Here is a 20,053-nt window from a genome sequence, read left to right as displayed (position 1 = left end):
GACTGTAATTGTGATAAAATACACATAATATTTACCATCATAATCATTTTTAAGTACAGTTGACCCTCTAACAACACAGGGGTTTGGGGTGCTACACTCCATGCAGTTGAAAATTCAGCCTCCATATCCACAGTTCTGCTTTCACAGATTCAACCAATTGAGAATTATAATCCTGTAACATGTATCTGTTGAGAAAAAAATTTGTATATTAAGTAGACCTGCACAGTTCAGAACAACAAACCCATGTTGTTCAAGGGTCAGCTGTACATGGTTCAGTAGTATTAAGTATATTTACATCATTCTGAAGCAGATATCCAAAAATTTTTATCTTGCATGACTACAATTCTATGCTAATTAAACAAAAACTTCCACTTTCTCCTGCTCTCACCCCCTGGTAATCACCGTTCTACCTTCTGTTTCTATTAATTTGACTACTTTAGATATGTCATAGAGATGGATCATACTGGCTTCTTTCACTTAGTGTAATGCTGTCCAAGTTCATCCATATTTTAGCATGTGTCAGAATTTCCTTCCTTTTTAAGGCTGAATAATACTCCATTCTATATTTATGCCACGTTATGTTTATCCATTTGTCTGTCAGTGGACACTTGGGTTGCTTACACATTTTTTGGCTCTTGTGAATAATGTTGCTAAGAACATAAGCATGCAACTATCTCACTGAGCTCCTGCTTTCAATTCTTTTGGATATATACCCATAAGTGGGATTAATGAATCATATGGTAGCCCTATTATTAATTTTTTGAAGAATTGCCATACTCTTTTCCAGAGTGGCTGCACTACTTTGCATTCCCAGCAGCAATGAATAAGGGTTCCAAATTCTCCAAATCATTGACCAAACTTGTCATTTTCTCTTTGTTTTTTATATATATATATATATATATTTATTAAATGATAGCCATCCTAATGTCTGTGAGGGGCTTCCCAGGTGGTTTAATGATTAAGAATCCACCTGCCAAGCAAGAGATGTGAGTTCAATTCCTGGGTCAGGAAGGTCCCCAGGAGAAGGAAATGGCAACACATTCCAGTATTCTTGCTTGAGAAATCCCTCAGACAGAGCAGGAGCTACAGTTCATGGGGCCACAAGAGTCAGACACAACTTAGCAACTAAACAACAATGGGTGTGAAGGGGTATCTCATTGTGGTTCTGATCTGCATTTCTTTAGTAGTGATGTTGAGTATTTTTTCATGCATCTGTTGACCACTTGTGTATCCTGTCTATTCGAGTCCTTTTCCCATATTTTAATTGGGTTATTTTGTTGTTGCTGAATTGTAAGAGTTAGGTATCCCGCACATTAACCTCCTATCAGATATATAATCTGCAGATATTTTCTTCCATTCCATAGGTTGCCTTTTCACTTTGCTGATTGTGCCCTTTGATACTCCAGCCCACATTTTTAAAGACAAGAAAAATATGATAAAATGAAGAAAGAACCGGCAAGAATGATGCCTCGGGGCCTCATTGGGTGATTTTGCCAAGTCATTTGAACTCTGTTCTTGGATTCCAGTCTTCCTGGTGATGTTCCTACCAAGCCTTTTGTACACTGCTTGGTCTTTATCCCATTAGCTCTAGCCTGCTTCTAGAGAGAACATGCCCCATTCTAAGTACCATCTGCCTTTAACACCCCACAACTTTCTTGTTGCTTCCTCCATGCCTGTGAGATCTGCCTTGTCATCCTGCAGTAGCTTCAGCCTTGGGTGTTATAACACAGCAGCCTCAAATACACTTGCAACCTCTCTGTCATGCCAGGCAGAGACGAGTTTAAACTCTCTGCTTTTATGGCAACCTTCGTGGTGGGACTGAGTGTAGAGGCGGTTTGTTGTATGTATCAGAAGTTCTCCAAAATTTGATGTATGACCCAGGAAGGCACCCAAAGCCGGTGCTCTGTGACAACCTGGGGGGATGGGGTGGGGAGGGAGGTGGGAGGGCATTCAGGGTGGGAGGGACACATGTATACCTGTGGCCAGTTCATACTGAGGTATGGCAAAAAACCATCACAATATTGTAAAGTAATTATCCTCTAATTAAAGTTAATAAAGAAAATTTAAAAAAATTAAAATGGCTAAGGTGGTAAATGTTATGTTTTGTGTATTTTACCACAGTAAAAAATACATAGGTGATAACTGAAAAAGAAAAAAAAAAAAAAAAGAACATCATTCTATCACTTCCTGACTGTTGACAGGTCATTTCAACTCTCTGAGCCCCTCTTTCCTATTTGTAAACATGAGGATAGCACCTCCCCACCCCCACTCTGCTGGGATTTGGTGAGCCTTGCTTGGGGTAACTCTTGTGGGGTGCTGAGCTCAGCGCCCAGTGCATCTCAGAAGAGCTGGGCTATTGGAAGTTTCTCCTTTTGGGCCCAGACCCTTCAGCCAGAAAGAAGCTCACCCAGCCAGGATGGGGTCCACACAGAGGCTGCACAGCGCTGAGAGGCAGGAACAGAAGTACCTCATCTGCCCTTGGCCTCTGGTAGCCCTGTGCCCCAAATAGCCCAGGCTCTGTGAGAGGCTGGCACTGCCCGGGAGAAGGCCCCCATGTGTCCCTCTCTTGGTGACACCTTTCTGTGGCTCTCAGATCTCCCTGGCCTGGAGTTCTTTCATCTTGTGACTCATTTCCCTCCAGCCAGAACTAAAACCTCACCTTTCCTCCCTTGGTGAGATTTCATCCTCAACAAGCCCTGTAGGGTCTACTTCCTGTTGGTCTGCACTGCCATGACCCTTGTCCAAGCTGTTATCAGTTCTCTCCTGGATCAAGGATGTCAATGCCCAGGGCAAATGCTCTCCTTATCTCCTGCTCCAGGGTCCCTCCAGTCCAGTCTCTACAGGAAGGCAGCAGGAATGATCTACCTTCAACTTGTATCTGTTCATCTAACTTTCCTGCTTAAAACTTGTAAATACCTCCCTGGGTGCTCTTCAAAGGGGAAGTTCAAACTCCTTAACTTTGCCTACAGGCCTCTGTGCTCTGGCCTCTGTCTAATCTCCACACTCCACAGTGCAGCCATGTTGGAGATCTTTCGGTTGCTCCAACTATCTTTTTTCAGGGCTTTCATATATTCTTTCCCCCTAACCTGAAACCTCTGGCTAACTTTTCTTCATCTGTAAGTCTCAGTTAAGAAGTCACTTGCTCTGCGAAGGCTCTTCAAACTACTCTTCAGGCTGAATTAGGTGCCCTACAGACGACCCTGCCATTTTGCATTTTCTCATATTACCGTCTCCCCTAGCTAGACTTGGAGCTCTGTGAGGTCAGGAGCCATGTCTATTTACCCCAGAACAGTACTCAGCATGCAGCATGTTGTATGTTGTCAGAAGAATGAATCCCTATTTACCTCTGCAACGTGGTCTTCATCTACTCACTCCCCTGCCCTCCACCTCACTGGAGGACTTTCAGACCCCCAGACACATTGCACATGGACCAGACCCTTTGACTTTGTGCATACTAGTCTTTCTGGCTGAAATGCCCCAGCTCTCCTCTCCCCCTCCCCCAGTCCTCCTTCACCAAACAAACTCCAACTTGTTGTTGAAACCTCGGCTCAAGTTTCATCTCAGTGAAGCCGATGCCTGAAGGGGATCATTAAAATAAAGATTTATTCTCGGCAGGGTAATTCTTAGCTCATTCGTCATCATTAATGGTTTATTATTCTAGCTCCAATATCTAGCAGCCTTCATCACCCCACCCCAGAGGCCAGACTGCCCCTCCTCTGGGCTCTCCCATCTCCTTGCAGCACCTCCATTATAGCACTTTCTCAAGGCTTTGGGTGATGGGGTTTTGTTTGTTTGCTTAAGTCGGTTGGTTTCATTTACTTTACTTTTGTTTTTTTCCCTGGAGGAGGTAGGAGGACATTGTGTGACCTTAACCCTTCTGGCTCCTTGTAAGGGGACCTTGGCTCATTTCTTCAATTAAAAGGAGACATAAATTCTGTCCCCTTACCCACCCTTTGTCTTCTTGCAGCCAGTGTACCCACTCATTGCTGAGACAAACCAGGGCTGCTTCCCTTTCAGGAAGCATCATTTTTCCAATTAGCCTTTGATTAGAAGCAGTACCATTGCAGCCGGGCTGCTTTTAGTGCCTGCTGGTGATAGGCAGCCTGGTCATATGGGAACAGCGCAGACCCATGAGTCCCCAGTGCTAGCCCATCTCTGCCTCTACCCCAGTGTCTGAATGTGGGCAACTTCCCTTCCTTCTCTGGGCCTCACTTTCCTTCTCTTCTGAATGATGGTGAGGTTTGAATGTAATGTTTTGCTACTTAAAGTAAGATCTGTGCACCAGTGGGGCTTCCCTAGTGGCGCAGTGGCAAAGAATTTGCCCGCAATGCAGGAGACGTGGGTTTAATGCCTGGGTCAGGAAGATCCCCTGGAGAAGGAAATGGCAACCCATTGCAGTATTCTTGCCTGGAGAATCCTCATGGACAGAGGAGCCTGGTGGGCTACAGTCCATGGGGTTGCAGAGTCAGACACAACTGAGCAACTGAGCACACACACCCGCACCATGCACCAGGAGCATGGAACATCCATAGGTAGCTTGTTAGAAATGCAGAATCTGCCCCCAAACCTTGAAAATCAGACTCTACATTTTAACAAGTTCATCAGGTGTTTCTATCCACAATAAAGTCTGAGGAAGTGCTGGGAACTTCCCAGATGAAAGAATCACTGAGGCTTTTGTTAAACATTCAGTTTCCTTGGCCACTGTTCTGGAGTCCTAATCAAGTGGGACTGGGATGGACTCCCAGAACTTGTATTTGTGACAAGTACCCCGTGTGACTCATATCCCTGGGGAAGTATGAGGAACACTGGGAGAGTGGTTTATAAGGGTTCTTCCACCTTGGACATTCTGCAGTTCTGTATGCAGCTGGTTCATTACTGAGGATAGTCAGAGTGTGTGTGTGTGTGTATGTGTGCGTGCTCAGTTGTGTCCGACTCTTTGCAACCCCATGGACTGCAGCCTGCCAGGCTCCTCTGTCCATGGAATTTTCCAGGCAAGAATACTGGAGGAGGTTGCCATCTCTTCTCCAGGGGATCGTCCCAACCCAGGGGTCAAACCTGTGTCTCCTGCGTCTCCTGCACTGGCAGGTGGATTCTTTACCACTAGCGCCACCTGGGAAGCCAAGGAGTCAATAGTGGTACAGAATGCAAACCCCTAGGACTTACCCTTCTTTAAATTCGGTAAAGAATTTTCAGAAGCATCTAGGGCTATGCAGGTGGGGGATGGGGTGAAGGAAAAGGGATTACAGCAACTGAAGGCAAGTCTTTTTGAGTGGGGAAAAGCAGCAGCCTCCAGTGTTCAAAGAGAAATTAACTGCTTACTCAACACTGTTTGCTTGAAGCAATCAGGCTTGATACAATCAGACTATCTGAAAGACCCTCTTGGAGCACTGAAAGGGAGGATCAGAGACAGAGAGGCAGCGTCTCTCCCATACTGGCAATGGGATCCAGGAGACAGGGCAGACAAGTTAACAAGGAAACCTAGGGAAAGCCTCTCCCGGAAGGGAATCACAATTTCCGAATCCTCAGTGAGGATGTGTGTCCTGACAAGGGATGTTTCCCCATTTGTTGAGTGTATTTATATAAAAACTTTAAGAAAGGTCTAAATATGAAATCACATTTAGTTATATGTTTAACAAATCACCTTTATTTGGAAAAAGAAAAAAATTACATAAGATCAGGACTGCCCTGGAAAGTCCAGGATAGAAAGTCACCAGTTTTTCTCCAAGTTAGAATTTGTTTTTCTTATAAATATGCCTTAAGTTCCGTTGCTGGTAGGTTTTGGCTACATCTGAGATTTAGACAGGTGGAGAGAATGTGGAAGGGCATTCAGAGGGTATTTTTCTGGGCAGAGAAAGAAGGGTAGACTCTGTCAGCAATAGTGAAGTGTGAATGAACACAGCATATCCAGGGCTCGAGTCAGGGGTGAGGCGGATAAGAAGGAGGCTGCTGAGCTGTCCGGAGCTGAGGACCAAGTCTGGTGACAAGGGAAGCCAGGACTGAATTGCTCAAGTCAGGGCTTTCCCTGGGTCGTATTCTCCCATATATCCAGTCGGCCCACAGATCCTGCCAATTCTGTATCAACTGCTCTTTCCTCTCTGCCTCCACTGCGTGCTGCATGCTAAGTTGCTTCAGTTGTGTCTAACTCTTTGCAACCATATAGACTGTGGCCCACCAGGCTCCTCTGTCCATGGAATTCTCCAGGCAAGAATACTGGAGTGGGTTGCCATTTCCTTTTCCAGGGGATCTTCCCAAACCAGGGATTCAACCTGCATGCCTTACATCTCCTGCTTTGGCAGGTGGGTTCTTTACCAGTAGCACCACCTGAGAAGCCCTGCCTCCACTGCTCTGGCCTTGATTTAGGTTCCCTCATGTCCCCATCTGGATTCTAGCAACAGCTGCAAAGATCCACTCTCAGTATGTCTTTATGTATGCAGGGTTTTTTTTTTTTTCTTTCTCGCACAAGCTCGAAAGGGCTTTCTCCAGAAAACTGAATATATAGAGATCTTATCAAAGTTAACTGCCTCTTGAGTCTTTGTTCTACTGGACAAAGATGCAAACCCCTCTAACTTAAATGATCCATGAGCTCATAGATGATACTTAGGTCCACACTGAGTCCTTGTGAAAAGGAAGTAGAATTCACAAAGGTAGGCGTTCTCAAACTAGAGAGGTTCCCAGAAACTGCCAGTTGTGGTGGGTGGTTTAGTCACTCAGTTGTGTCCGAGTCTTTGTGACGCCATGGACTGTAGCCCATCAGGCTCCTCTGTCCATGGAATTCTCCAGGCAAGAATACTGGAGTGGGTTGCCATTTCCTTCTCCAGGATATCTTCCTTACCCAGGGATCGAAACCTGGTCTCCTGCACTGGCAGGCAGATTCTCTTCTGACTGAGCTATCAGGGACTCCTCCAGAGGGCTTATAAAAACAGGAATTTCTGGACCCCACCTCCCCAGTTTTTGGTCCAGTGGAGGTGGTGTGGGACCTGAGGATTTGCATTTCTGGCAAGTGCCTGGATGGTGCTGATGCTTTGTGAGCACTTGAAGATAAAAAGGAGAAGGCAATGGCACCCCACTCCAGTACTTTTGCCTGGAAAATCCCATGGATGGAGGAGCCTGGTGGGCTGCAGTCCATGGGGTCGCTAAGAGTCAGACACGACTGAGTGACTTCACTTTCACTTTTCACTTTCATGCATTGGAGAAGGAAATGGCAACCCACTCCAGTGTTCTTGCCTGGAGAATCCCAGGGACGGGGGAGCCTGGTGGGAGGCCATCTATGGGGTCGCATAGAGTCGGACATGACTGAAGCAACTTAGCAGCAGCAGCAGCAGAAGATAAAAACCCAGTTTTATCTCTATATCCCCATGGTCTTTGCATAGGGCCACTGTTGAAAGAGGGCTTCCCAGGTGGCACTTGTGGTAAAGAACCCGCCTGTCAATCCAAGAGATGTAAGAGATGCAGGTTCAATCCCTGGATCAGGAAGATCCCCTGGAGGAGGGCATGGCAACCCATTCTAGTATTCTTGCCTGGAGAATCCCATGGACAGAGGAGCCTGGTGGGCTATGGTCCATAGGGTCATAGAGTTGGACATGACTTAAGAGACTTACCTTGGAAGATAGTGACATTGTGAGAAATCAGCAATGAGAAGGGGATGAAGGCTGGCCTGGCCAGTCCAATTGTTACATCTTTTCTTTGGATTAGAATCACTAAGAAGTCCTCCCCATATACTTTCATTGTCTCCACCAAAGTGATGGTCACAGGGCTAGTTGAAAAAATACTGATTGGAGAAAGCATTCCTAATCATCTCAGTCCTTGGGAATACCTAGGATACTGGCAGTTTGCTTCGCCAAACACAGGTCAGTGCAAGCTGCAGGGTTGACCCTCATGGTGAGGTTAGTCAAACTATTTTCCAGGATCTCTGTCTCCTCTTTCTGTGCCCTTTCCTCCCTCCCTCCCTCTCCATCAATCTCTTCACAAGCCCAACACCTTGTGTTCTGTTAATAAAATCCTAACTGAGAAAAATACTCAATTAGTCATTTATGCCTGAAGGTGAATAAGATACGTAGGTGTTCCCTCTCCTGGAGAGTAGCTGCAGATCAACCCTTGGAGAGAGAAAAGCTACACTGTCAAGGAATTGCAGGCAGCAGGAAAAAGTGTTTTGAAGGAACTCATATGGAATATTTTCTTGGGCCTCTGAAATAATTGCAGTACTAGAAGTGACCACCTATTCTGATGGCATGGACTAAACTTGGCTTATGCATCATTAAACATAAAGAGGTCATGTGATTTCTGCTCAACTCCGGAAGGGAGATCTGAGACCTTACATGTTGTAAATGTGCAGTGCTGTTAATTATGGTCTTTCCATCCCACATTGACCCTCAACTTCCCTATCTATAAAATTAAGGGGTTGGACAAAATAATGTCTACGTTTTTTTGTCAGCTTGGACATTTTGTGGTTATATGATCATCGGTTCAATGCTTAAAAAAAAAAAAACACACAAAAAAAACAGAGAGAGAGAATGTCAGCCAGAAATATTGAAATCGAATTTTATTTTTGGAAAATGACATTACACACATCTTGCAAATGTACACAGAAATGAGCATGAGATGAAGAACAGAGCTTGAGAGCCAAAATGATTGCAAGAGCAGCTCTGTGGCTGCCCGGTACTGAACGCTGTGAATCTGCAGCATTCACAGTTCACAACACGTTTCACACATGGAGAACTTCTCTAAACTTTGAAGTCCTCTGACCAAAGAAAGCCCTCATCAAATTGTGGAGGGAGGAAGAGGGATATTAACAGGCACAGGAGATGAAAAGGGTCTGCTCCAGCTGGTTTACATGGGCCTCACCAAACCTACCAGTCCAAGTGGGAACAGCAAACCATAAAGGAGGATGCCTTCTTGGAACACTGCTTTTGCAGCTCAGCCTAAGAGCAGGCTGGGAATTGCCCGGGAAACTGGCAGCAGTGCACATAAACCCATGTCCTTGTCTTGTCTCACTATAACTATTCTAAAGGGGCAGCTAAAAACCCCTAAATATCTATTGTCTTTCTCTTTTTCTAAAAAATAATTATTGGTCGTTGGTCAAGCATAACCTTCTGAGAGCCTCTGAATATCTGAACACTGCTGCAAGGGTAAGTGTTGCCCACTGTGTTTCGATTATGGGTGATTCTGAGAATTATTCAATTTGCAACGTCATCAAATTGCCAAAGAGGCTCCCCATTTGCCACTGATTTTTATTCAAAGGTGAGCTGAGTCTTTGATCACTATGCCATTCCTTGAGAAATGGTCAATAACTGCTGAGAGACCATTGAGAAATGTCTTTCTTTCCTCCCCCTTTCTGGTTTGTTTGTTCTTTGCTGACTTTACTTGGCAAAAATTATTGGGCCTTAAATCAGTTATTTACAACCGTAAGACATCTGGGAGCAGGGGGAGGGAGAAGGCAAGGGAGGGAAGAGGGACCACAAGGAAGAATATATTCTTTTCAGAGGTTAAAATGAGTTATTTAAGAAATGTGATGTACAATAATACCATGCATTTACTCTCCAAAGCTAGTCACTAGCAAGCTAACACCTCTAACACTACAACCACCAATTACAGCTGTTTTGCTACAGTAACTGAGTTCTAACTACAGCTATAGGGTAGAAAGGGTGGGCTGTTCCATTTTGAACTTTCTCCCTTTGAAAATGGCCATAAAAGCATTTTCTGTACAAGTTTAATGGCACAAAAAGGTGACCGAAAACATTGTAAAGAACTTACCACACATGAGAAATGCAAAATTCAATCAAAACATGCATTAGTTGTGTACAAGTCATAAGGGATCATTGGCTTCAAGCTGCAATATATTACAGGACCATACATTGGAGACATTTTGGTGTAACCTCTTACTTGCTCAAATCCCTTTAAGAGAACTTAAAAAGAAATGGCATTGGAAAGGGCATTCCATAAGGTCTTGCTAAGCAGTGACATTCCCAAGGGCTATGCACCCTGTTGAATAAATTAGCACCTGCAAGATGGCTTCTTTAGTGTCATTAATTACTCTTATATGGATTGCCTGCATGGGACCATGAAGAATTGGCATCAATAGTAAATGTTTAGGTGAATTTAGTAACAGAAGGAAAAATAAAATTTAATTATGTGAATGCTTCTGTTTATATTGTGGAATTGCTAAACACCCTTAACATTTAAACCAATCCCAATTGCCTATAAGTTTAGCTTTAAAAAATTCAACATTTGGCAAGCCTTAGTGTTTATAAGATTATTGTGGAGAGCTTATTGTATAACAGTAAAAGTTAAAACAAATTGCCCCCCACCCCACCCAACACCCCTGTCCAGCCAAACCATATGACAGGAGAAATTACCTGTGGTCTCTCACTATATTATATTGCAGCTTTTAAAATTATGAGCAGATTAAACAAAATCAATTCATAGTATTTAGCTGGTATGAATCCATAGGTGGATTTTTCTGTTCAGCTGATTATTTTTCTGAGCATACTTCACTGCACCACAAAATTGTGGACTAAAATGAAACACAAAGTATTCTGTACAATGCTTGGAAGGCAAAGACCCAAAGATACATGAGCTATAATGAAACTGTATGTGAGGATCTGCTTCAATGAATTACAACTGAAAATGTTGGAGAAAGGGCCAGGCTCGGATTGCTCCCCACCAACAGACTTCTAACGGGACTCTCGTAGGATCAGGGCTCATTAAGTCTGGAAATAACTACTCATCACCAAGGCAAAATCACAGGGCTAAGAAGAGGTATATATCCAATAGTTAGATAAGGAGGAAGGAAAAATTAAGAGAGAGAGAGAATTGCAGAGGACAAAGGATAGATGTCTATAATGTGGAAAGTATAAAACTGAGAGCAAATATGGTGAAGTAGAGAGAGAAAGAAAAGACTGAGATACACAGGGGAGGTAAGGTAGAGAGTGGTAAAAAAAACATTGATTTCCTCAGATTATTAACCTAGAAATGAGAAGTTCCAATACTTTTAAGTCTTCATCTTAGTTTACAAGATGTTTGCTCTGACTTCTCTGTGCCACCTTTCCTTGCCCAACTAGACTGTCCTTCTCTTGGGAGCAGAAAGATGCCTTAATTCCCGATGAGAATTCTATACCCCCCAGCCCCAGGCATCCAAGGCAAGACAAGATAGCTTCTGATTCCAGAAGATGTTGAAGCCTATAAACTAAGGAATAAAATGTTAGCCAGTTAGAAGGGGTAGGTGATTCAAGAGTCTTGTCATATGATAACCAGTGTCACACTAGGAGGCCTGAAAATAAGCAAGAAGCTTATTTACACTCAACTCAAAAGGTTGAATGCAAAGATCACACTAGAACTGTGGGGATGGAGACAAGTTTGGAGACCAGAGTAGGAGAGACAGAGGAAGAAATCACCCTTTCCTGAAGAGATAGGAGGAGCAGAATTCTTTAGCCAGATATACTGAAAGGTTGACTGATGGAGAAGCCTTCTTGTCTCTGAAAAGAAAAAGAAGAAGGGGCTAGGTGAAGCTGTTAAGTTTCAGCCCATAGTAGGTTGCCTGCTGGAGCCAGTGCTCTGTGGGTTTAGAAATGCATTTTCTTTCCTGCAGATGTGTCTTGCCTGCTGTGTAGCAAGAACCTCGAGTCTTGTATCTACTAGGGAAGTGAGTTCTGCTAGACAGAGGAAGAATAGAATTGGGAATTCGTTTTTAAGAAATGATTTGTGTTGTCTCAGTCCATTATCATGCCACTTAGAGCTGACTAAGGGCAATCCATTGAGTGTTAACATCATCAAACTGGGTCTTGGCCACCCAAAGCCAGAGAACCTGCTGGAGATGTATCTCTAGCCAAAAGGTAGGTGAGCGGAATCAAGGCAGTATCCTTGTTCCAGGTGGTCACACCTGTAACGAAGAGTCAACCCTGCATGGGATCATAGAACTGTGGATGAAGCTACGTACGGGGTCTCCTTCTTGGGCAGAGGCAGAGTGTAACAGCCTCAAAGTTTCACATCAGGAGAGAGACCCAGGAAGGCCAACAATTGTAAGGCTCCATGGCTACATAGGAGGTCTCAGGTCATTTCTGGCATGTCAATTGCTAGGTCTTTATTCTCTCTAGGTTCCCAGTACTAAAACATTAGGACTCTAACCCCTTGCTAGTCCCAGATGAGCTTCAAAACATTGATGGTTTACTTAGGAAGCCAGCCTAGGCCTCTAGGTCAAATCCCTTAATGCAATGACAATACAAGAGTGAGGCCTGGTCTTAGAAATCCAAATGACTTCATGTGGCCAAGGACAGGTTCCAGTGGCTTTAAAAGAAAGAAATATGCATGTTTTTTTATTGCCATGGTAAACTGGACAGTAGGGGGAGGTCATTCAAACACCACTATCCCACTGTATCTGTCTGGGAAAGTCCCTTGGCACAGATGTTTTTGAGGAGCACTGAGCTGGGGGAACATTCTCATCAGTGTGCTGGAGCTCATCTTAGAGACATGGCATGCTTGTACCCTTGTCCAGGGGAGATGTGTGTGTGTGTGTGTGTGTGTTTAAGATAAGCTATTCAGAAATAAATCTGAGGGGGATTAGGGACACGTCCATCCAGAGTACTAAAGGGACTAAGAAGCTGATGTAATTTTGTCCAAGGCAAACATTCGATTGCTGGCCTAAGACTTGGGTTGGGTGGCTCAAAGAAGAATCTGGAGATTCAAACCCGCTCTTCTTGCCTTCTTCCGATAACACCACATTTCCTTTAAGGTTCCTTGGTTACACTGAGGGAGGAGGAGAAGCAAGAAGGAGAGAGAATTTCCAGAGGAGTGGGGTAAGCCTGGAAGGAGGTCTTTCAGAACTAAACTGATGAATACCTAGTTCCCAGGAAGAACCTCACTGTGGGGAAAGCTACATGTTCAGACCCCATTGCCCTGGTTTCTGCCATGGAGGCCACAGGAGCAGTGTACACAACAAGAGAAGTATGGTGTGTACAGCACACAGCTTGCTATTTTAGTGCAAATACAAGGAGTCAAAGTTTAACATCAGCCAGGGTACATTTTAGTCACAAAGCCCCTTGCTTATACCTGGAAATTGTCTCCATCGATGCTGGATGGCTATGGGAAAATTGTGGATGAGCACAACCACAGCAAGGTCTGGTTATTTTCTCTAGCTAGTCTCATTCCCACATTTTAAAAGAAATCACCAAAATACTGTAGAGTAACTAGTCTCCAATTAAAATAAATAAATAAAAAAACAAATCATTGCCAGGGAATGGTGCTGTGCCGTGCTTGGTTGCTTCAGTCGTGTTCGACTCTTTGTGACCCCATGGACTGTAGCCCAACAGGCTCCTCTGTCCATGCGGATTCTTCAGGCAAGAATGCTGGAGTGGGTTGCCATGCCCTCCTCCAGGCCAGGGAATGGTAGCCACACTCATTTAAAAAATACTGAAAAGTCATCTCAGAAAGTCAGGATAAACAAAGCTATTATTTCTCCCTCTCTCCCTCCCTTCTTTCCTTCTCCTGCCCTAGGAACAAGAAACATTTACCTCAGCCTACAAAGACCAACCCGTATGAGATGAGATGAAGTGAATTTACAGGAGAAATCAGTCTTCCCCCATCCCATCTGAACAGAGCAGGAGCTCTGGGGACTGTTCTGAGGACTCCTCAAGGTGGGCAGGGATCCCAGGTGCTTGATGGACGAGGGCAGCAGCCCCACTATTCCTATTGGTCCTCAATGCCTGCTTCTCTCTGGGGACATCTGCAGTCCATGTGGATGGGAACCATGTGAATATAGGGAGAAAGAGCTGTATTAGGTTGGTGGGTGGATTTCCCACTGAGATCAGGGCAGCAGCATATGGCTCCAAGATGCAACATGACCCTGGGAAAGAATTCTCAGGAGCCTAGTGGAAGGCAATACAGTTCAGTGGGAAAGGCCTTGGAATGAGAGCCAGGAGATGTGGGTTCTAATCCCAGCCCTCCCTGCCCCTAGCCAGCTGTGTGACCTTGGGGAAATTACTTTACCACTGCATCTCCGTTCCTGGCCTGAAAATGAGGAATTTGTAGTAATGATATGATCTGAAGATTCCTTCCAGCTTGAAAACTGTATGATTCAGTCTAGGCTAATACTAAAGTCTGTAAGGACACAAAGCAGTCATGCTAATGGCTATCCTTTCCAAAACAGTGAAGAGAAAAGGAACTTTTCTCTCAATTTACCCCAGTTAACACTACTTATGAAGTTGTTCAGCCCAGCCCCATATATACATTTTCCCCTTCTTTGTCCCTATTTCTATTTCTGTAAGGGAGAAAAATCAGGAGGTAGGAACAAGCAATAGATGGATTGTGTGTGTGTGTGCATGTGTGTCTAAGAGGGAGGGAGAATGGGGGGAGTGGTGGCAAATCCTTGCTGACTGACCTGCTATTTGCTGACTGTGCAGAAAGTAATACAACAGGACATTTGTGGTAAAACTGGATTGGGTAAAACTGAGAATGAATGACAGGACTGAAGGAGCTCAGTAACAACCAGATTTTTTCTCTTTTGCCTTGAAAATGGGCCAATTTAAAATGCAGTTGTTAAAGGCTTGAAGTTTGAACTAGACCAAAGTCCCCTAAAGTGGCAGTACAGAAACATTTCCTTATTATTTATTTTTTGAAAGATAGAAATTCTATTATTATTATAGACGATAATAATAGAAATGCATTGATTATTATAGAAGGTTGAAAGATCATTCTGAGGAAAATATGGCCACTGAATATTTTCTAATGGTACATGTGGCACAAGCAAGGGAATGCTCAGAGAGGTAGCCTGGGGTGTGGACATAAGGAAATCTGAGTTTCTCCTCTGGTCCTGCTCTTTACCAGATGGTCATTTGGCTGCCTCAGCCTGCCTTTCATCTTAAATTGAAGGAATTGGACTAAATGATATCTAGAGAAAGACTGGGTGGAATCTTTGGGGAATCTGGTTTGCAATTTAGATACTGACCTCCTACCACTCTCTACAGCCTCCAACCCAAGTACCATTTTTTCCCAGCTAACTACAAATTTTTCTGGGAGGCACTAAGCAAAACTTTAGCTTCCAGAAAGAAGTAGTGGGTAAGTAAAATGGGCTTTTTAATGATTTCTAACAGCTTACAAATAAAGGAGAGCGGGCAAAAAGAGATTCTTATACTTTGGGGTTTTTCAATGACCAGTTTTACCAGGAGTCAGTACCACCATCATCTGGATTTTCCTTGTAGCTAAGGACATCTGAAGCTTGTCTTGGGGCATCTGATCTAACCCTTCCATCAGTGCATTTCCTCCTACACAGTGCACATCAGCAATGCCATAAAGTTGCCACTGATTAATGTCAGGGTGTCCTGTAATATCTCCTAAATATGAATCAGCTATGTGTGTGTGCGTGCATGCATACGTGCACATGCACACATGCATGTGCGCACGCATGCGCGCATGCACACACACACACACACACACACCCCCCAAGCTCATTCCAGTTAAAGCAGAGGAACAAATGCAAGTCATTCAATAGCCAAACAGCAGCTTGACTTTGAATGTTGCACCTTTCCAACTATCTGAACAATTACAATGAAATAAGGATATCTTCATATCTGCTAAAAGCAAACACAGAATTGGCATGCATGGCTTTTACTTAAATTTAGTTGTCTTTGCCATTATGGGCTATGATTATAGACAAAAAGCAGTGTTATGAACCTGTACCTCAAAGACTGAGAACTATTTCAAATGATCAGTCCTTATAGCAAAGAGAAAGGATTCTGTGTCTTCAGTATGAAATATCAGGAATATAGATAAAAAAGAGCTGCTTAAAATATGCCATAACATTTCATTTAAAATATAATTAGAATGTCTGGTCCACATTGAAATTATTAATGTAAGCATAACTGTTAAAAAGTTATCAAAAGACTGATTCTATTGAATTGGCCTCTGCTATTCATTTTTTTTTTTTTCCTGGAAGTTTCTGTTTGGCAGTGACAGCATGATTTCTAAACTACATTATTCTTCTGCATTTTTTTTTTTGGTAAATTTTCTGCATGTGTTTTTTAGACAAAAGAAAAATCACCAGTTTATAAAAAAGGAGCCTGAAGAGTTTGCTCCTGAAATACAGACACAAGGTTTTATAAAAAGGATATTGGTTTCTTGCTATAAAAAGCGACTGAAAGGTGTCAGACCTGAAAACAAATTCTCACAGTGTTTTCAGTGTTGGCTGTTTACAAGGCATTCAATAGAACAGAGATAGATGGATACCGTACAGTTTGTGTCCTAACTCGCTAGGTTAGACAGCCTCTTAGAGGGCCCAGGTATACGAAAGTCCCTCACCCCCAACTGTTATTAATTGCTTATCAACTCTAAATTGCCCCAGTGGAGATGTTGACAAGGAATTCACTGTGCTTTATAAACACTATTGAAATGTCTACAGTGTTTTCCAATTTTGCCTAGTCTCTTTAACCTATCCTACACCAAGGTCCTAAGCCTTTGGTGTCAGAATGACAAGTTGCTGGTGTTTCTCCCCCTTGGCAGCCAGAATTAGTGCTAAACAACAAACTAGAGTTTCAATCAGGAGTGAAGTGCCAGGCTGGGGAGCTGCCTTGCCGTCCTCCCAGGATCCTCCAGCTTTCTTGAGATGGGGAGACAAGGGACGCTTATGTTTGTCACTCTTGGAGTTGCCAATGATTTTCCCCTCCCCACCCCCACACACATCTTAAGTGCTATGTGTGTAAACAACTCTCTGCAGAGGGAAGACTGTCACAGATGAGGAAAGCGAGATGGGGGAAAATAACGCGGGTGCCTAAGTATCCAATAGAAAGATCATGGACTAGTACATTTTGCATCCCTGGAAAGTTACCCCCAAAAGGATGGTTATCAATCTATCTCTTATAACTGGTAACTGTGGATCAGTGGCCCAGAGGAGAAATCACAGGAAAATAAACCCAACATATTACAGTGTGTTTTTAAAAGTAACAACAACAACAACAACAAAATAAAAATTTGAAAGCACCAGTAGCCCTGTTGGACACTTGAGCAGAAGTACCCTATTGTAACGGTAAGTTTGCATTTGTACTCTGGACTCTTCCTCCTTCACATGGAATCACCAAGTGAGTCTGAGTCATCCAAGGACAGAGGCAGGTACAGGTCCTGTAAGAAGATAAGAGATAAAGTTAACTCTCCTTTTCTTAACATCTCGGGCTCTGCAATGGGCAAGGTTATGTGACTGCTTTTTTTTAAACTAACATTTTCTCCAATTGTTGTTTTGAAATTAGATTCACAGGAATTTGAAGTACAAGGAGGTAGCTTTGCACAATGTACCCTTCATTCAATTTCCCCCAATGGCAACAATCTCGCAGTTTTCCATGCATTCATGTAAGTGTATGTGTGTGTGCGTATGTGTGTATAGTGTAGTCATATGTGACCTTATCATATGTATATATTTGTATGACCATCATGACAGTCAAGATACAGAACTTTAGCCTCACCAAAGGGCTCCTGCATGTTACCCCTTTATAGCTACATCCACTCCTCCCCCATCCCTAAGCCTTGGGAAACAGTGTTCTGTTTTCCATCTCTACAATTTTGTCATTTCAGATGTTATATAAATGGAAGCATACAGTATATAACCTTTTGAGATTGGCTTTTCCCATCAGCATAATTCCCTGGAGATTCATCAAGCTGCTGTCTATAAGAGTAGTTCACTCCTTTATATTGCTGAGCAACATTCCATGGATATACCACGGTTTATTTAACCATTCATTGGTTGAAGGACATGTGGGATGATTCCAGTTGTAGGCTATTATAAATAATACAGCTATAAACATCCATGTACAGGTTTTTGTGTCGACATAGTTTTCACTTCTCTGGGAGAAATGCTCAAGAGTACAATTTCTAAGTTGTATATTAATTACATGTTTAGTTTGGTAAAGACTGCCATATTGTTTTCCAGAGTGACAGTACCATTTACAGTCTCACCAGAAAAATATTAGTGATCTAGTTTATTCACATTGCCACCAGTATTTGGTGTTTTCACCACTTTTTATTTTAGCCAGTCTTGTGGGATTGTAATGATATCCCATTGTGGTTTTAATTTTCATTTCCCTGATGACTAATGATGTTAAACATCTTTTCATGTGCATAATTGACATCGATAATTTCTCCTGAGTTCAGTTGAAGAAAACATTCCTCAGAAGTGTTTCTTCATGTCTTTTATTCATTTTTAACTGGATTTTTCTTATTGTTGAGTTTTAACAGTTATTTTTATATTCTATATATGGCTTTGGTTAGATACATGGCTTGCAGTCTGTAGCTTATCTTTTCATAACTTTTGCATAGTCTTTGAGAGCAAAAGTTTTTAATTTTTATGAGGTCCAATTTGTCTAATTCATCATTTTTTATTTTACAGGTTGCACTTTTTGTTGTAATATCTAAGAACTCTAGCCAAACATCAGAAGATTTCCTCCTGTATTTCATTTCTAAATGTTTTACATTTACAATTATAATCCATCTTTTAGTTAATTTTTATGTAAGATGTGAGGTTTAGGTTGGGATTTTTTTTTTTTTTTTTGCCTAAGGATATCCAATTCCTCCAGCACTACTTATTGAAAAAGTTATCTTTCTTCTACTCATTGACTTTCGCACCTTTGTCAAAAATCAGTTGTAGATATATAAGTGGATTCATTTCAGACTTCCAGAGAGCTGCCAGACCCTGAACAAATGGATAACCCCAAAAATGTACCCCATCACCTAATTCCAATTTATTTCTTAATACTTCCATTTCCCACCAAGAACTAGGATTCATGACTCCAATACTGCCCCAAGTCTTGTTTATGTCTTGAGGAGATGGGATGATATAGCAAAGGTTTTTTCCACTGTTCCCAGAGCTCTATTTGAAGATCCTTGTGATTACTTGTAGACTTATTTCCCATACGGTCTAAATCAGTGCTTTTCAAATCTCTCTCTCTCTCAGTCTCTCTTTTTCTCACTTCTCGTTTAAATTTTCTATTCAAATGAAATTTTTCCTGGAAGCCAAATACATGAGACAAATGGAAGCGTAATTGTTTTGGTCAAATCAGACATGGGGGAGGCAGAATCTCATCCATCCTCAAATGAAGTACCGTTTAAAAACCACTCTTTTCATTTACATTATCAGCAAGATACTAAATTTGAGGGTCAAGTCTCTGGGTGATTAAGAGGCTGTCTTTGGTATAAACACAGAACTTCAGTAGAGAACTGTCCAAGAGAATTAGAGAATGAAACTTCTCCTTGAGGTAAAGGAAAAAGTGAAGATGATGAAAGGGGACAAGAATAGGGAGGAGAGGGACTTATTTATCTAACATTGAGAATGGTTTTTGCTGAGAAAGGATAAGAAGTCTGTTAGGCCACTTAGAATGGAAACAGAAGTAAAGTATACTCAGGAATCTGAGGGTGTAGTTAAGTAGTACTCTGACACTGAATAAGTCTTTAAGTCTTGGTTTCTTCATCAAGAAAATGCAGAATGTACAATCTGTAAGGTCTCTACCAGCTCTGAGGACACTCAAAGAAAGACTGAATCATTAAAACACATACACACACACACACACACACACACAACAAAGGCAACTATAGCAAATAGATTCACTTCTCACCAACCTGCCATCCCTACACTGTAAATCAGGGGTTGGAAAACTTTTTCTGTAAAGGGCTTGCTGACAATAGGAGAGCAATAAAAACATGTAGAATGGAGTTGGGGCAAAGTGGCATACTATAGAGTTGCATCTCTGAAGGGGTTTAGTTCTCCAGAAATTGAGTAGAGTGAAAATTGGACATAGTCAAAGTATCTTTGAGCCTTAGACTTTAAGAATAGTTGAGAGACTCTCTGAAAATCTGATCCTGCATAAATGCAGTAACACTGGAAAAAATTGTCAAAATCAACTTTTTCAGAACTCCAGAAATTAACCAAAGGCTTGCAGCAACCCCAAAAGTATTTCTTCAAGAAAAATGGCTGACTCTCAGTAAGAATACCAAAGTTTGTGGTGCTTTAACTGGTCCTATTTCCATTCTCTCTCTCCCCAGCTCCAGGATATCTTTGAAAACCAATAGCCTCAGAACTACAGTATCT

At 42.5% G+C, this 20,053-nt stretch overlaps 1 protein-coding gene across 3 annotated transcripts in view; it reads right to left on the bottom strand.

Annotated features, from left to right (window-relative positions):
- Positions 1–8,524: 8,524 nt before the first annotated feature.
- Positions 8,525–20,053, bottom strand: part of DCX (doublecortin) — a 124,627-nt gene continuing 113,098 nt past the window's right edge. For all 3 annotated transcript variants that reach the window (XM_025276158.2, XM_025276159.2, XM_025276157.2), the window contains one exon: positions 8,525–17,100. In XM_025276158.2, the coding sequence (XP_025131943.1) occupies positions 17,044–17,100 (57 nt within the window). In that variant the 3' untranslated portion in view covers positions 8,525–17,043. The remainder of the gene's footprint in view (positions 17,101–20,053) is intronic.

Source organism: Bubalus bubalis, chromosome X, assembly GCF_019923935.1.
Source record: "Bubalus bubalis isolate 160015118507 breed Murrah chromosome X, NDDB_SH_1, whole genome shotgun sequence".
Lineage (NCBI taxonomy): Eukaryota > Metazoa > Chordata > Mammalia > Artiodactyla > Bovidae > Bubalus > Bubalus bubalis.
The sequence above is the reverse complement of the archived record's forward strand: the minus strand, read 5'-3'. Positions and strand labels throughout refer to the sequence as shown.